This window comes from Ambystoma mexicanum, chromosome 11 (genome assembly GCF_040938575.1).
Source record: "Ambystoma mexicanum isolate Mex_15411 chromosome 11, UKY_AmexF1_1, whole genome shotgun sequence".
Classification (NCBI taxonomy): Eukaryota; Metazoa; Chordata; class Amphibia; order Caudata; family Ambystomatidae; genus Ambystoma; species Ambystoma mexicanum.
In genome coordinates, this window is record NC_090934.1 from 482,042,163 (window position 1) to 482,057,432 (window position 15,270).

The following is a 15,270-nucleotide window of genomic DNA, read 5'->3' on the forward strand; positions in this document are numbered from 1 at the left end:
CAAACATAGTTCCCACCATTTCGAACCCCAATCTCAAAGTATTCTCTGCTTGGCACACCCAGTATATTTCAATTAGACAATCCAGTAAACCCCCCATTGGACTAACCTATCATACTTATAATTTGACTAACCAGTTATAATCACAATTTAACTATATTCTCGGTTTACCACAATTTCATTTTATAAATAACACATAAACAATAAATAAATAATAACCCACGTGTATTCCCATTTTGCAAGACCAGTACACTCCCAGTTTGCACAATCATGGTGTAGACTGAGGCTGTAAATCCTGTATAATCTCTTCTTTTACACCCTCTTATCCCACTTTGAAAATGCATGCATACTCCCAGGTTCACTAGGCCAGTAGATTCATAGGCATGCAATCTATTTTTTTTCCAGTTTGCCGAATCACAAAATATTCACTATTTCGGCATTTAACATTTTGCAGAGTATCCCAGTCAAAGCAGATCCAGTATATTTCCAGTATTCTCAATAATAGTATTTTAACATTTATTTTGTTAGGAATACACAAATACCGAATACTCCCAGTTTCCCATTGTTCGTTTAATACAGTGGCAGTTTGCAGAATCCCAATAATTCTTTGATATATGTTGTATTTATTTTATTTTGTAAGTGCACTATGGTAGAAGGCATTGGGGTGCTGAACAAAAACAATAACTACAAATAAAATGAACCGATTAAAAGAAAAAGATACATCCATCCTTACACAGAGAATAAGATATTATTGATAATAACATATAAACAGATAAGTCAATGTCCTACACAAAAAAATGCAAATCTGAATAAATGGGGTTTCAAGGCATTGTAAGTTTGGTAACATCAGAAGTTCAGCTGGAATCGAATCCCAGACATGCTGAACGGCTGTGGAGAACACCTACTTGCAATACTGACTCCACACAAATAAAGTAATAGCCAGTCTTCTAGTATCCGCACTCGGAGGGCCTACTGCCACTGAGATATGACATTTCTCAGCAAGGAGGGGCTAAGCTGAATGGGAAAATGACTAGGGAGCCAATGTACAGGCACCAAAATAGGAGTACTGTGGCTCTTCCTTTTAACAACCGTACTGCAGTGTGCAAAACAGATTTTATGGGTGCAAGAGAAGAACCAGGAAGATCCGAGAGAAGAGCATTTCCGCTATCTATTTTACAGATAATCAATTTTTCTATTACAGACCGAAAATCTGCGGCAAGAAGAAATGTTTTTGTGCCTTAATAAAGATGGACGAAAGAACATGTTCTGAAAGATTTCGAAATGTGGAGGTGGAAATTTAAAAGGGAGTCTAAAATAAACCTATGAAATAAACAGATGAAACACAGATAAGAGACATCCAAAGAAAACATCGTGATTTATCCAGAAGTTCACTGAAGAATGGTTAGCACATAGTGAAGACAGTAGCATAATCTCAGTTTTGTGTGGATTCGACTTCAGAGAAGGCATGGGCATCCTTTCTACTGTGGCACCCTGATCAGTCCCCTATAGAGTGGAGATCTGCCAGGGAAGAGACCTTTAAATATAGCTGCATGTGGTTCTCGATGCCCAAGCCCTTAAACAGATCTCCCTGTGGCTCCATGTATATATTGAGTAACATGGTAGACAATATTGACCGTGGTGGCCTGCCACATATAACTGGAATTGGGGTGTACTGGAAAAGCCAACCTGAGCAAACTGTGCTTTCCCAAATAGAAAGGAAGATACCCATTCCAGAGCAAGACCCCCCACTTCCATGCGTGTACTGAAGAAGTTTAAAGTTATACTATGGTTAACCGTGTCAAAAGCTATTGAGAGATCGAGGAGCACAAGAAGGCAGACACCATCACCATCCAGCACCCAAAGGACAATCAAGCCTGGTCTGGAGAGTTGCTGACTCAGCCAGAGTGAGAACAGAAGACAGATTGATCATTCCTGAACAGAAAATTAGAAGACATTTTCAGAAGAATGGGAGAGTTGTGAACAGCCTCAAGTTAGCAAGATCAGTAACATCTTATCCAGTTTTTCAAAAAAGGCTGGACTTGACTCATCTTGAAGAAGGATGGAAAATAACCCTGCTTTAAATAGGTGTTGAACAGTGGACATAAAAATGGTGCAAACTCAGCTATCAAAGTCTTGAAAAGAAAGGCTGATAGTGGCTCATGTACATAGGTGAATGCCTTCATGAATATCACTAAGAGTGTAGTGTGCTACTCCAATAAAAAGGAGAATGCATTGAAACTAGGTAATGCTAGAGCTGAATAGTACGAATTGTGCCCCTAACTTCCTTTTCCTTTTCCTTTTCCTTTTGTGACACGTCACACCCCGGGCCAGCCCAAACCATCACGTGGGCACAATGTCCATGATGATTATGCAGCTGCAGGGGTATGCACTACTGCAAGTGAAAGAAGTAAACATGTTTTTTAATCGAAGCTTAAATGTTTCACGTAGTGTAGAAAGAAGGGGCAGTGTCTGGTCCACAAATATACTTTGTTTTTAGTTGTTTTTTTTGGGGGGTGTAAAATGTGCCACAAGACTTTCAGTTGCTATCAGGGGTTTAACTAATTCCTAGGACATATATATTTAAATGCATAGGTTGTTGTACTTACTTTTGGTTTGTCTTTTAAAGGCAGAGGACATGCAGGCACATCAACAGTCCCAGGGAGCTTTGCCAAGTAGGATCAGCTCCCAGTCTGCCCCCTGTTTGCAAAATCCCTCTCAGGGAATCTGGGTCTGTCGTAGGCAGGTTTTTCTGTATTGGCTCCCACTTGAAAAGGCCTCCTTAAGGAGGATTGCTATCAGATACTTGCAGGTGCAACTCAAATCAACACCTTTCCTGTCAGACGAGCTTTGTTCTACAGATTTCCCAAGTATTTCTGCAATATCTGCAGGTTTGGCCTTAAATATTTGATAAACTCCACCTATGCAGTATTGTTTGATGCAGTATTTTCAAATTGGATGGGGCATAGATTTTTGTCAGATACTGATACGCCTAGTAATCGTTCCCTTTATTTTGATTGGACCAATGTATTTTGACATGTGATGAGGGGAGGTTTTTCTCCCCCCATTCAAATTTGTGATACCATTGGACTATCGTTTTTTTCTCTAATAATGTCTGCTATGCACATGTACTATTAATGAGGCTTACACATTCGGAGACGCAAGAAAATTGGACATGCATTGTGTTCAAATAACTGGTAATATAAGAATGTTATTGAATTATTTAAATGTGTAATAATAATTCTCACATATTAGTATATTGTATTTATAAGTGTGGGATTCTGAGAACTTTGCCGAATTCACATCTGTTTCAGTTTTTTAAATCAAGCAAAGCATTCAAAAGTTATAGCAGATAATGTCTTCATTTGGTGCTTTTGAAATAAAATACATTTACATAGTTTTCCCTAAAACTGTGCATTGTATGTTTTATGGGAATTTATCATGATCAGAAATGTGCTGAACTAAGCTTTCTGAGATGCTTAGCCATTAAGCAGACACACAATATATGATGGTTTATTGCCCTGCCTGAAGTTAAATGAGCTATGATTTATGTGAACTGGTCATTTGAAGCATTTTTTTTTACTCAAGCCATAGAGAGGAGTGCCCTGAGCTGTAACGGGGGCAATGGTCTGCAGCCTGAGCTAATAAAAGTCTAATGAGTGGACGGGACGTTGCCACCTGGTATGGTCAGAGAAATCTTCATTATGGCTATTTGCACCCTGGATGTACATCCAAGTGTGCTTATAGGCATTTATTTCTTTGCAAAAACAAGTCAAAAGGAGCACACAACCCATTCTTTCAAATAAATACTAACCTAAAATGGCTGCCATGGAAACAGAAGTAAGGCTCAAATCCGAGCTCCTCTTCCATTTCAAAGGCGGCTGGTGGCTATGAGAGGAGCGGTGCTGCAGCACCATGGCACCACAACCTCTTCAGGTAAGTGAGAGGGAATGGAAGGGAAGGAGTTGGCATAGATGGTGGCGGATGGAGGGAAAATGGAGAAGTGGGCCCTGGCTGCTCCAAAGTTGCTTGGAACATGGGCTTATACCGTGAGATTCAGCCTGCATTCCAAGAAACTTGGTTCATTGTGGCACCCGCCTGGGGTGCAATTCAAAGAGAGGACCGGTGGCCCTTTGATTGATTGAGATATTTATTACACGCAAACTGAGCCGAATAAACTGCATCTAGGCACAGAGGGAAACTGCTGGTTGGACTCCCATATGTGACAAGTGAAAACATCATTCCTGCTATCACCGCTCTTAAATTGATCATTTAAAGAGGAAAGATCCAGTGTCCCTTTTAAACTATGATGCTACCCATAAATGGGGATTTTGGACTTCATGGGCTACCATTCCTTGTATTTTGAGGTGGAATATATGCTCTGAATAACCACACCTGTGTTTGTTCAGCTCAGCTAATGGATTTCTTTCTGAGCAATGGTGTGTATGTTATACAACAAAGCTGACCTTTAATTATTTTAGCATGAGAACTGAACTTTAATACACACAGGCCAGATTTCCAAGACTCCAGCTGCATATAAAGTGAGATTCAGGCAAAAAGCAATGTGACTGTACTTTCTACTTACAAAAACATAATCATGTATGTCTTAGCAAACATTTAATTCAATCAGTATAATATATTATATATTAACTTTTATTCGCAGGTCATTTGTGTAATATGGCTGTACAAATAAGCACTGTTTGCTTGGAAACATTTTTGAAAAGCCATGCACAATGCATCTTCTTTAGTGAATTCTTTACATTTGTATTAAATAATTCTGACAATAAGTTCCTCTAACATGATAAACATGATAACTGCATGCTATAACATCTGCTAACCCACTTCACAACCACTCTGTTTTTACCCTCCATTTTAACTCTATGATTACTTGTTGGCTCATTCCACCCTTTCACATTCTTTCCCTTAGTTCTCGCAGGTACTGGCTGCTGAAGGCTAATGATTAATTTCTTTAATTTTCAGACCATTTAAACCGGTATTTACAGAGCGTTGAACATTTTCATTGTTATTACTAATAGTTTGGAATCATTTCTGCACTATACATGCTATTTTTAGATAGTTAACATAGTACATCGTTGATACTTCCAAGTCTATGGTATTTTGGGAAAGAATAGGCATGGCTGGCCTTAGTACTAGAAAATGTATGTTTTCTGTGTGTTATTGATTATATTCTCCCGACATGAAGCCCTTGAGCCAAAATGCATTGCTGCTGAGGGTGTTTAATCTGGTCACACTTTTGCCTCCTCATAAAGAGGCTTGGTTTGAAATTGAGCATCTAATGCATGCCAGTGAAATAACTTTGGATTAAGGGACTTTATGGTTAGGTTGGCCCAAGAAATATTTGATCTTAGTCTGAAGGCCACCTTTGAAGGCCATTCTTCCAAAAGGTTGCTCTCTGCATTTGTGCGATTTTTGTATGAAATTGAGTGAAAAAATGTTGTAAGGGAAAGGGTGTTGTTATGGTTGCAGCAGAAGAAAGCCAACCCCAAACCTTTACATATGTACTCACCACCACTGCATACACATTACAAGAAACACGTAAGCAATAAATACATAACAATGTATTAACAAAAAACAATAACCATGCTGAATACACAAACAATGTAAAGCAGCCCATTACTGCAATACATTATGTAGGCCTTAAATAATATTGGCTAAAAGTAAACTATTGCCCTCATTAATTAGATATAATCCATCAACTCTAAAAATACTTTAATTTTGATGTTTTGTAGAATTTTGATTATGCATAATGTAGGCCATATTCAACTAAACATGTTTAAATACATCTGTTTGCACTGTTAATGTTTTGATGATTAGCACTTTCCTGCATCCAAATTCAATGTGCAGCCAATCCTGCTAAGTGTACCAAGTTACTTTTCATTTGAAAACACAATTTAGTTCCTCTTCTATATCCCAAATCGTTGCTGCCAGCATGTATCAAAATTACACCTGGTATTTTGACATTGTCATAATACAGAAAAAGTGTTTCCATCATGTCTTTGCATTTTGCACTGCAATAGCCTTGCCATTCCACATTCACATTTCTGAATGGTAGAAGAGTTAGCACTTGTCTCATATAATGTTCAAGCGAGAAAACCAAGGAGTTCCAAATTAGCAACACAGCCTTTCCCTAAATTTAAATAAAACATACACATATATAATACCTTTAACATGTTTCACACACATGTACATACATGTATACATACAGCCTCTTTTACTACACTTACTTGTTGCTCCACTTCATGTCTAGACTTCACCAAAAACCTTTTAACGTTAGTGCTTTCATTCACCATAAACATGTAGAAAAAGACATTTACAAGCAAATGCATAGTGAAAAAAGAATATAAAAATATACATACGTGCATGCGAAATGTAAACTACAATCAATTTGCTTTACAAGTGCATGCATACTGTATATTACATACAAAACACTATATGTGCGCACATGGCAAACGTACAATACTCATAGTTTGCTATAAAACCATTGTGCACATTTATACTGTAATAACACTGCACCAATACTTATACACACGTGACTGGAATCACGCTGCACCAGTACTCATATGCATGCATGCATAATTCAAAATACACCCATGCATATATTTACTTACAAAACTTTTAAAACATAATATACATTAAGAAATAAACAACTACAAATAATACATACACACCACATTTGCTTGTATACTTACCAGGTGTTCCATTTTCAAATAACTGCAACAGCAACTCTTAAAAAAAATACTACCAATCACGTTTTCATTCACAGGTGCACGTGCTAATAATGACTAACAGTGCATGCATGATGTAAACAACTTCTATGTTGCTATACTAATCACCAATCACCATACAGAAACAATCAGCCAACATTATTTTACAACAAACACTTTTTTTATGCTTTTAACCATGCCCAAACGCTGAACCTTTCCCACCACAATTATTAACAATATTAAACACTTCAATTGAAGACAGTGGCCAGTGCGGATGCAAAGTAAGTGCCCTACATTTTTCTCAAATGTTCACACAAAAAACCACTAGTAGTGTGAATAATGTTAAACATATAGACTTTCTAATTTCCTACTTTAAAATAATTCAAATATGCTTATTTTATTTCAGCAAATTTCCAAATGTCAACCACTTTTTTAGATGCTTTTACAGAGCCAGGTTAGTCAAATACTCATTATAAAATCTACATTTAGCAGAAAATGCAACCATTTCCTATATGTGAACATTGTTAAACAATAAAAACCTACCCTTTTAGTTACTTATTTAATAATACTGTATGGAATAAATATTAACTACAAATACAACTGTGTGCCACAGTGTGCTATTTACTTGTTCAACAAGCTGATGTGCTTCATAGCTTGAACAGGTGTGTACGCTTAATAACCATGTATTATGAACACTTATTCTTTAAAATGTGTCCTGGTAATTCAGTTACTTATTTTGTAATGCTGTTTAGCACTAAACATTAAATGTAAATATGAATGTATGCAGTAGCATACTTTTTACTTTACACGCTTCAGACAATTTATAAGACACTAAAGAGCTATCCATTAGGCTCTTTTAAATTTTTAACAAGTGTACTTGTTAAATTATAATGTACAGGTGTGTACGTGAAACATAATTAGCATACAATAAACAAAACATTTAACCAACATTACACACTATGTACAGCTTAAAAAACAATATGCTTCACATTATAAGTGCATTCATGGATACATTATGTTACTTTAAAATGCATCCTTATTGGGCACATAATCCTTTTAAAGTGCATCCCATTTTCATGATAACATACCTTTAAGAATTACTCATGTATGCTTAATATATTGTTTGTAGCACTGCATAAATTTCATACGCTTTACGGCTTTAACAGGCATGAATGCTAAACATTACAAATAACATTATGTACCCTTTACAGGTTTTTCTCAAATTTTCATAAAAATAACCACTAGCATTATAAATAATGTTAAACTTGTAGAATTTCTAATTTTCTACTTTAAAATAATTAATTAATGCTTTTTTTATTTCAGCAAATTTCAAAATGTCGACCATTCCTTTTGACTCTTCTACGTAGCCAGGTTAGTAAAATAATAATTATAAAATCTGCATTTACCAGTGAATTCAGCAATTACTAATATGTGAACATTGTTAAACAATAAAAACCTACCCTTTTAGTTACTTATTTAATAATGCTATGCGCCTCATTACGAGTTAGCCGGTTTGGATTTCCGGACCGGCTAACTCCGAGTTATGTGGCCGTGTGGTGTTACACCCGCCAGGTCTGACCTGGCGGGGGTAGCGCCACCGACTGTACACGGACGTGGAAACACCAGGACCATTACCGCATGGCGCCGGTATTTCCACTGCCCCCATTCCCGTGGAGTCCTATTGGACTCCACGGGAATGGGGAGTAACGGAATACCGGCTCCGGAAATAGCCAGACCACAGTGGGCTGTAATGTCCCGGTGATTCTGGCAAGTCTGGAGCCGGTAAATCCCCACGAGTCCGGCGGCAGCCTGCCGGTTTCACCGGCACGGCTACCACCGGGCTCGTAATGAGGCCCTATATTGCAATAAATATTAACCACAAATTAAACTTTGTGCAGTAGTGTACTATTTAGTTGTTCAACAAGTTCATAAGCTTCACATACTTCATAGCTTCAACAGGTTTGTACACTTCATAACCATGTATTAGGCACACTTATTTTTTATCAGGTGTACTGGTAATCCAGTTACTTCTTTTGTAATGCTATAGCACTAAATATTGAATGCAAACACAAACGTATGCAGAAACAACCTATTTATTTTACATGATTCAGACACTTTATAGCTTTTACCGGTGTGTATGCTAAATAGCTATCCATTAGGCAAATTTAATATTTAACAAGTGTCCTTACAATTGTAACGTACATTTGGCCACACCTACTGTCCATTACAACATTCCAAATTTATAATTATGTGCAGCTTCATGAGAATGGGCACACGTCGGAAAATGAGTATACATGGTACAAATGTATACAATGTCATGGCAAGGACACACATGCCTTAACCATGTGCAGGGCGGGGGTCCACACCACCCCAGCCACCCCAAACTACCTAAGTACAAAGTACACAATATTGAAAAGTGCACGCGAGTTGTGGATGGCACATGATGTTCTGTATTGAAAAATACATAACAGTGTTCAAAACAATGAGGGAAAAGGTGCACAGGAACATGGCCAAGAAATACATAAATAGAAGCGCATTGTAGGTAAATGAAACATAGTCAAAGAAGGTGGCATTCACAGAGGGAGTCAGAAGGCCAAGTGGGCAAAAGAAACATGAAAAAAAACAATATACAGCACACACTTTGCAAGCAGAGTGAAAGGGGATGGACACAATAGGGTAAATACAAATAACTCACAGGTCGCTCTTTGACCCCTCGGATTGGCTGTCTCCTATGAATAGAAACTCCTCTTGCTTTGCCTCCGCATGTGGGGGCCGCTGGCTTGAGGAGATGGAGGAAAAGGATAAGAAGGGGCTACTGTGTCCCCCACTGGCTACCCCTGGGCGTGGGAGAAGGTAAAGTGGCCGAGAGTGCAGGGGTCCTGTGAGGCAAAGGGGCTGTCTGTGTCGATGATAGATGTTGCTGGATGACACCGACAGCATCCTTAATCACACTCAGTTCTCCTCTGTCTGCCCTCAGTTCTGCTCACAGCCCTGCAATCTCCTCCATCAAAGCCCTCTGCTCCTGCAATTGTCTCTCCCTTACTTCTACCACCTCCATTGCCACTTCATGCAGAACCCCAAGCAACTGTTGTTTGAGGTTCACGCTGGTACCTCCAGGTGTCAGGACCTGAGCCATGGTGACATCCGACTGGCCTCCTGAAAGTGCAGTGGCTGTGGTCACTGCGGCAGACACAATCACCTCCACTGGTGACCCAGATGCAACCAGCACAGTGAGGCCCCCTCTACTGCAGGTGTTGCAGTACATGGACGTTCCCCTTGCAGGACAGAAGGAGGGGTACACTGCCTACGCATTTGTGCTGCCCCAAGCTCTGGAATGGGTGCAGGTGCCACAGGGGAACAAGTGCATGAGACAGTCCAGGATGGGGCGCTGACCTCATGCAGCTGGCTGGGGGAAACATGGATGAGTGGTAGGGGGACAGGTGGAGCCGGAGGAGGCACATTAGCTGCAGCAGACAGAGCTACTGTAGTCTCTTTGGGGCCAGGTGGCCCTGCATACCCTGTCTGTTCCCGCTCCTGTGTCTCTTCATGCCTCACCTGAGCCTCCACCCCTGACAACTCCACCTGCAACATTCTCGTCTTTGTGTGCGCTCTGACACACTGCTGTCACCCTGGGCCATCCGGTCATTGCCAACAAAGTCTGCAAGAGAGGGGAAAGGGACATATGAGACAATGCACATACCAAGGGACGTACAGCACAAACATGTGGCACACATATTACGTCTACACGGGCAACAGACACCAGACACATTAGTACATGCATCCGCCAAGCCAATGCTATCCCGCGTTCGGTGTGCAGTGAACATGCATGTGCCACACACATCTGGGCAACAATAGGTCCTCTTTCTTCCTGTATTCCTCATCTGGAGTCAGTGGAGGTTGTGTTCAGGAGTGCCCACAATGTCAGTGGGAATGTTGCCCTGTCAGGGTAAACCATTGCCAGTGGGCCTGCCGGTGTCCTGCTAGCCCATGGTGCATCCTCCTCACAGATGCCTCTGTTGGCTGTGGATCTGTCTAATCTCTGCATTTCCTGTTCCATTCCATGTCAAATATCGACCACATGTACAGGCACTGTTGGCCTTTATATGGCAAGAGAGGCCTCTGGTTGCTAGACGTGCTCACTGCTGTTAGGGCTCCAGAATAAGCTAGCGGTTACACCATGGGGTGGCAGGCAATCCGCATTGGCCTGGGTGCATCCACAGCTTCTACACATGTATCAGGAGTGGCGCATGCAGGGAGCTTGGACTCTCCCATGCACAGATGGTGGCATTCACACACATGCACATGTAGATGCCCATGGACATGTGAAACAGCCTTGACATGTTTGTGCGCCCCTTCTATCTGGAATCATTTTTGCTGCACGCATTGAACCAAAAGGATATTGCCATGTATTAGGTGACCTGTGCACATGTTGGGAACTGATTGGCCCTATCATTCAGGAATGTGATGCAGTCTTTATACATGGGCACATGAATCATATGCCATTACTTGCATTTGGTGGTGGGCCAATGATGTGTATGTGCTGTGTGTACCTATGAGTCGTGCCATTGAGTGTCACCTGTCATTTATGACTGGTGTGCAGCAAAAATGGTCCACTGGTGTCTATGCATGCCGTGATTGCCACTGCATCCACTCAGGGGGCTGACTGTTAGCAGTGACTAGGTGTGTTGGCTCTGAGTGCCAATGTCATATCCATGATTCCTATGAGACATAGGCAGAATCATGTATGTTCGCAATCTTGACATTTCCATTCAGTGATATCAAGTGTTGAAATGTTTGCTAAGACCTAGACTGCTGAATGTCTGGGTGCTCGGTCTGCACACCCTGTGGCCCTGTCTCTGTGTGCATGACTCATGTTTGTGTGACTTTGCTGCTATGTGTTTCAGATGTGTGCCTTGTCAATATGGCAGGACCTGCATCTCCTGGTATGCACATGCGTCATGGAGTTGACACAGGTGAATGGGTCACATGTGCAATGTGACTGTCAAATGTATGTTGTACAACCTTGTATATGGCAATGTTGCCTGGCCAACAACACTGGACACTTCTTCTTGTGACATTGCACTTGCTCAACCTATGTGCATGACCTATGTGTATCTATGTGGGGGATCGGTATACTGATGTTGCTACACACAGAAATTAGATTGGAATAATACACAGCATTCAATGTCACAAGACTGATGCATGGATATGTTGAATGGACGCATGCCAATTTCTGAAACTACAAAGTACATGGACCATTGCATTGGTGCAGAATGTGAAATGTATATGCATGGTTGTGGCAACTTGTTCACTTTTCTCAATGTGTCTTAACCCTAGGACATACCATCCACAGTTACAACTTCATTCCACTCACAGCCATTGCATGTCTCGGCATCTTGCAAATCATGAAAGACAAGTAGTGGTGATCACAATTATTTTGATTGTGTGCTGTACAAGTTAATTCTTGATGGTCAGTGTGGTGCTGTACAAGGAGCAGTGGGGGATATGCAGGGGTGTGTGTGATGATTTAGTGGTATGTGTAGCTGGGGGTTTTGGGGCAGAGGAGGAGAAGGAAGGTGTGTAGGATGAGATGAAGCATGTGAGTTGAAGGTGGGAGTCAGGGCCCACATCCTAGAGTCCCACATTGCGGTTTGGCCTGTGGCTCAGCCTGGGAATACTGTGAAGCCAGGGATGCCGGGGAGGCACGGCTGTCCTCCTCCCTAAGGGCTTGGCTGTCTCCAGACTGAGTGGCACTCTGGCGAGGGGTTGGCCTCTGGGCAGGCAGTCGCACATGAGGTGGGGTGCCAGGCACCTGCACAGCCCTATCCACCATCCATGTCAAGTCTCCTCCTCTCCTCACTGTGCCTCGCTATCATCCCCTCCATTTTTGTTGACTCTCCCAGGTGTGCCTATGTTGATGTTTCTAGGGTAGTGCCCAGCCCGAAGACATGTCGTTGCATCTCAATGGCGTTCTGATTTGAGACATCAAGCCGGGTGGAGATGCCAGCGAGTTCTCAAGTGATGTTATGCCGTACCTCAGCCACTGTCTCCACCATCAGCCGTTGCTGCTGAAGGAATTCACAAACCCACTCGGGCTGCTCCAACCATGATGGTCCTGCAGGCTGCGACAGTGGCTGTGCAGCCTGTGGGTGGGGTGTGGCAGCAGCCGTGGCTATCACAGAGCTACTCTGGCACACCATGGGTGAGGCTCTGTTTTGGGAGTGATGGTGCAGGGACATGAGATGTGTGGAGTCGTCACTGCTGGTGTATTCATCAAAATTCCTCTGGCTCTGCAAGGGGCATGCTGTCCTCTGCCAGCACCTCTGGCGTTGCCTCCTCTGCAGGTTGGGCAATTTGGAAGTCCCAAGCACCTGTGTCCCGATGGCGATTTGGCATGGAGCTCCCGTGGTGTGGGGAAGATGTGTTCCCCAGTCCTCTTCCTCCTGGGCCTCCACAGTGTGTACGCTCCATACAGACTCTGTAGTCACGGCTGTGAAGTTGAAAGAAAAAGAGCCATGTAAGTCAGAAATGTTGTAATGATGTGTGCAAATAAGTGACATTACTCTAGTGACATATTGCTATATCCGGGCATGCATGTGGCCCTAACAAATCTTCCCATTGCGCTGTCCAATCACTGTTGTCGCCCATATATGAATGAAGTTCTGGTTCTGCCATTAGCAATGAGTGGTGCATGTCAAGGCAACGTGGTGATGTGTCAGGTGCTTAAGTGTGTTGGTACGGTGGTAGTCCTGTGATTCATTGCATGGCTTTGCATGTGGGTGAAGGTGCATTGCACATAGTTGTCGTGCCCCCTGTCCATATGGTTTTATGTAGGATGTTTTTTGAGCGTGTCAGGGGTTGGGTTGTGAATGGCATGTCTTGATGAGTGGTGGTGGCATATGTTGGGGGGTGTGTGATGTGTCGATTTTTGACAAAGCACATGTGGCAAATGTGGTTTGGTCGAATGTTCCCTTTGGGTCTATTTAAGATGTCCATGTGACTAGGTTGTGTGTGTTTTTGCCGAGTCAGTGTTGCATGTGCCAGTGATGGCGTCGTCTTCCATGAGGGGTAGCGACTTGTGTGTGGGATGGGACTGGATGTTCTGTGGACATCTGCGTCCAGACCTGTACATGGTGTTTGTGCTGTGGCATGTCCTTTGCGCCTTAGGTACTTCCAATGGGTGTGGGTAATGGGATGCGTGCGTACATGTTGCGTTCCCTTTGTGGCAGTTAAGTTCATGTTTCAGATGTTGCATCGGTGGCAGGGCTGCAGATGTAAGTGGTTGTGCAAAGTTGATGTGCTTACCAAGGAAGTTGGTGCTTTGGTGGGTGCTATCGCTGTGCTTCGTATGCCAGTGCACAACTTCTCCGAGATCAGGCTCAGGGTCTTCTGTTCTCTGGGCATCAGTCGCCACCCGGGTTCTGGTGGTCCACAAAAGGAAAAAAGATAATTTACCTATTACTTGAACTTTGTCAACTTCTACATCAGAAAGTTCACCTGCTGAAGAAACATCAAAACAAAATGTCCCTACTATTGACAGTAATGTAAGCATTTTAAGTGGTGTTATTAGCAAAACCAAAAACAACATAAAACAATAACTACCTCTGGAACAATTCAATTTGGCAACTTAAGATCTTTGATTTGGGATTACTTTGAAACTCCTCAACCAGATGATGTGGAAAACGTTGCTCAAGTAATTTGCACCCATCTGCAAAGCACATTTAAAAAGGAAGAACCCTCAAAAATATAATTTAGGAAATTCTGTTTTTTGGCACATATGCAAAATAGACATGAGCAGATATATTCTTAAATAAGAAACTTCAATAAAAAGCCTGGTTCTAGAGTAGCTAAATGTAGCAAGTACAAGGAAAAAACCCAATACTAAAAGAAAACATATGAAAAGTGTAACAGTAGAAAAATTACATGAACCTGTACCTTCTAAAGTTCCCAAAATATATCAAATTGGAGATTCTTTTTTTTAAACAACTTTTATTTAATAGACTGTGAGTACAGCAGTACACTAAGAGTAGAAGCAACAAGGTCTCAATGGCCTTGATTGCTTAGTTCTCCATTGTGGAGACCTGAGACTATGCCTCATTGCATTCGTGATACGACATACAGAGCTACACTCCTTTGTATATACATCCATGGCTGCCCAGGCACAATCAGTACTCTGAACATGGCGTCTGTAAGAGTCTTTTCAGGATCCAGCAAATTGGCATACATTCACTTCATAGCTCCCTGAGATGAAGCGGAAGCGATGTAGCCACACATTAGCTAGATCCTACAACATCCAGCCAGCGTCTTCCATAAAGACGGCATTTCAGCGAGCCGTGTGTAACCGGGTGCAGCATACCCGATGCAGTAACCCACAGGTAAGCAGATTGCAGGTTGCCAGTAGGGCTAATCAGTAAAACTATTGCAGCCACAAGTGCCCCAGACATAGTCACTATAGTGTCCGCAATACTTCTGTTCTCCCACAAAGGCTCAAGCAGTAATAGCGTTCGCTAGGACGGAAACATAGGTTACATTGTGGACACGCCAAGTAGGC

The 15,270-nt window shown here is 41.9% G+C and overlaps 1 protein-coding gene across 1 annotated transcript in view; it reads right to left on the reverse strand.

The window, feature by feature from the left end:
* Positions 1-4,680: 4,680 nt before the first annotated feature.
* LOC138503529 (uncharacterized) overlaps positions 4,681-15,270 on the reverse strand; it is a 429,237-nt gene continuing 418,647 nt past the window's right edge. The window contains exons 4-5 of the mRNA XM_069623327.1: positions 14,025-14,140; positions 4,681-13,209 (exon numbers count right to left, since the gene is read on the reverse strand). Of these exons, the coding sequence (XP_069479428.1) occupies positions 12,734-13,209; positions 14,025-14,140 (592 nt within the window). The 3' untranslated portion in view covers positions 4,681-12,733. The remainder of the gene's footprint in view (positions 13,210-14,024; positions 14,141-15,270) is intronic.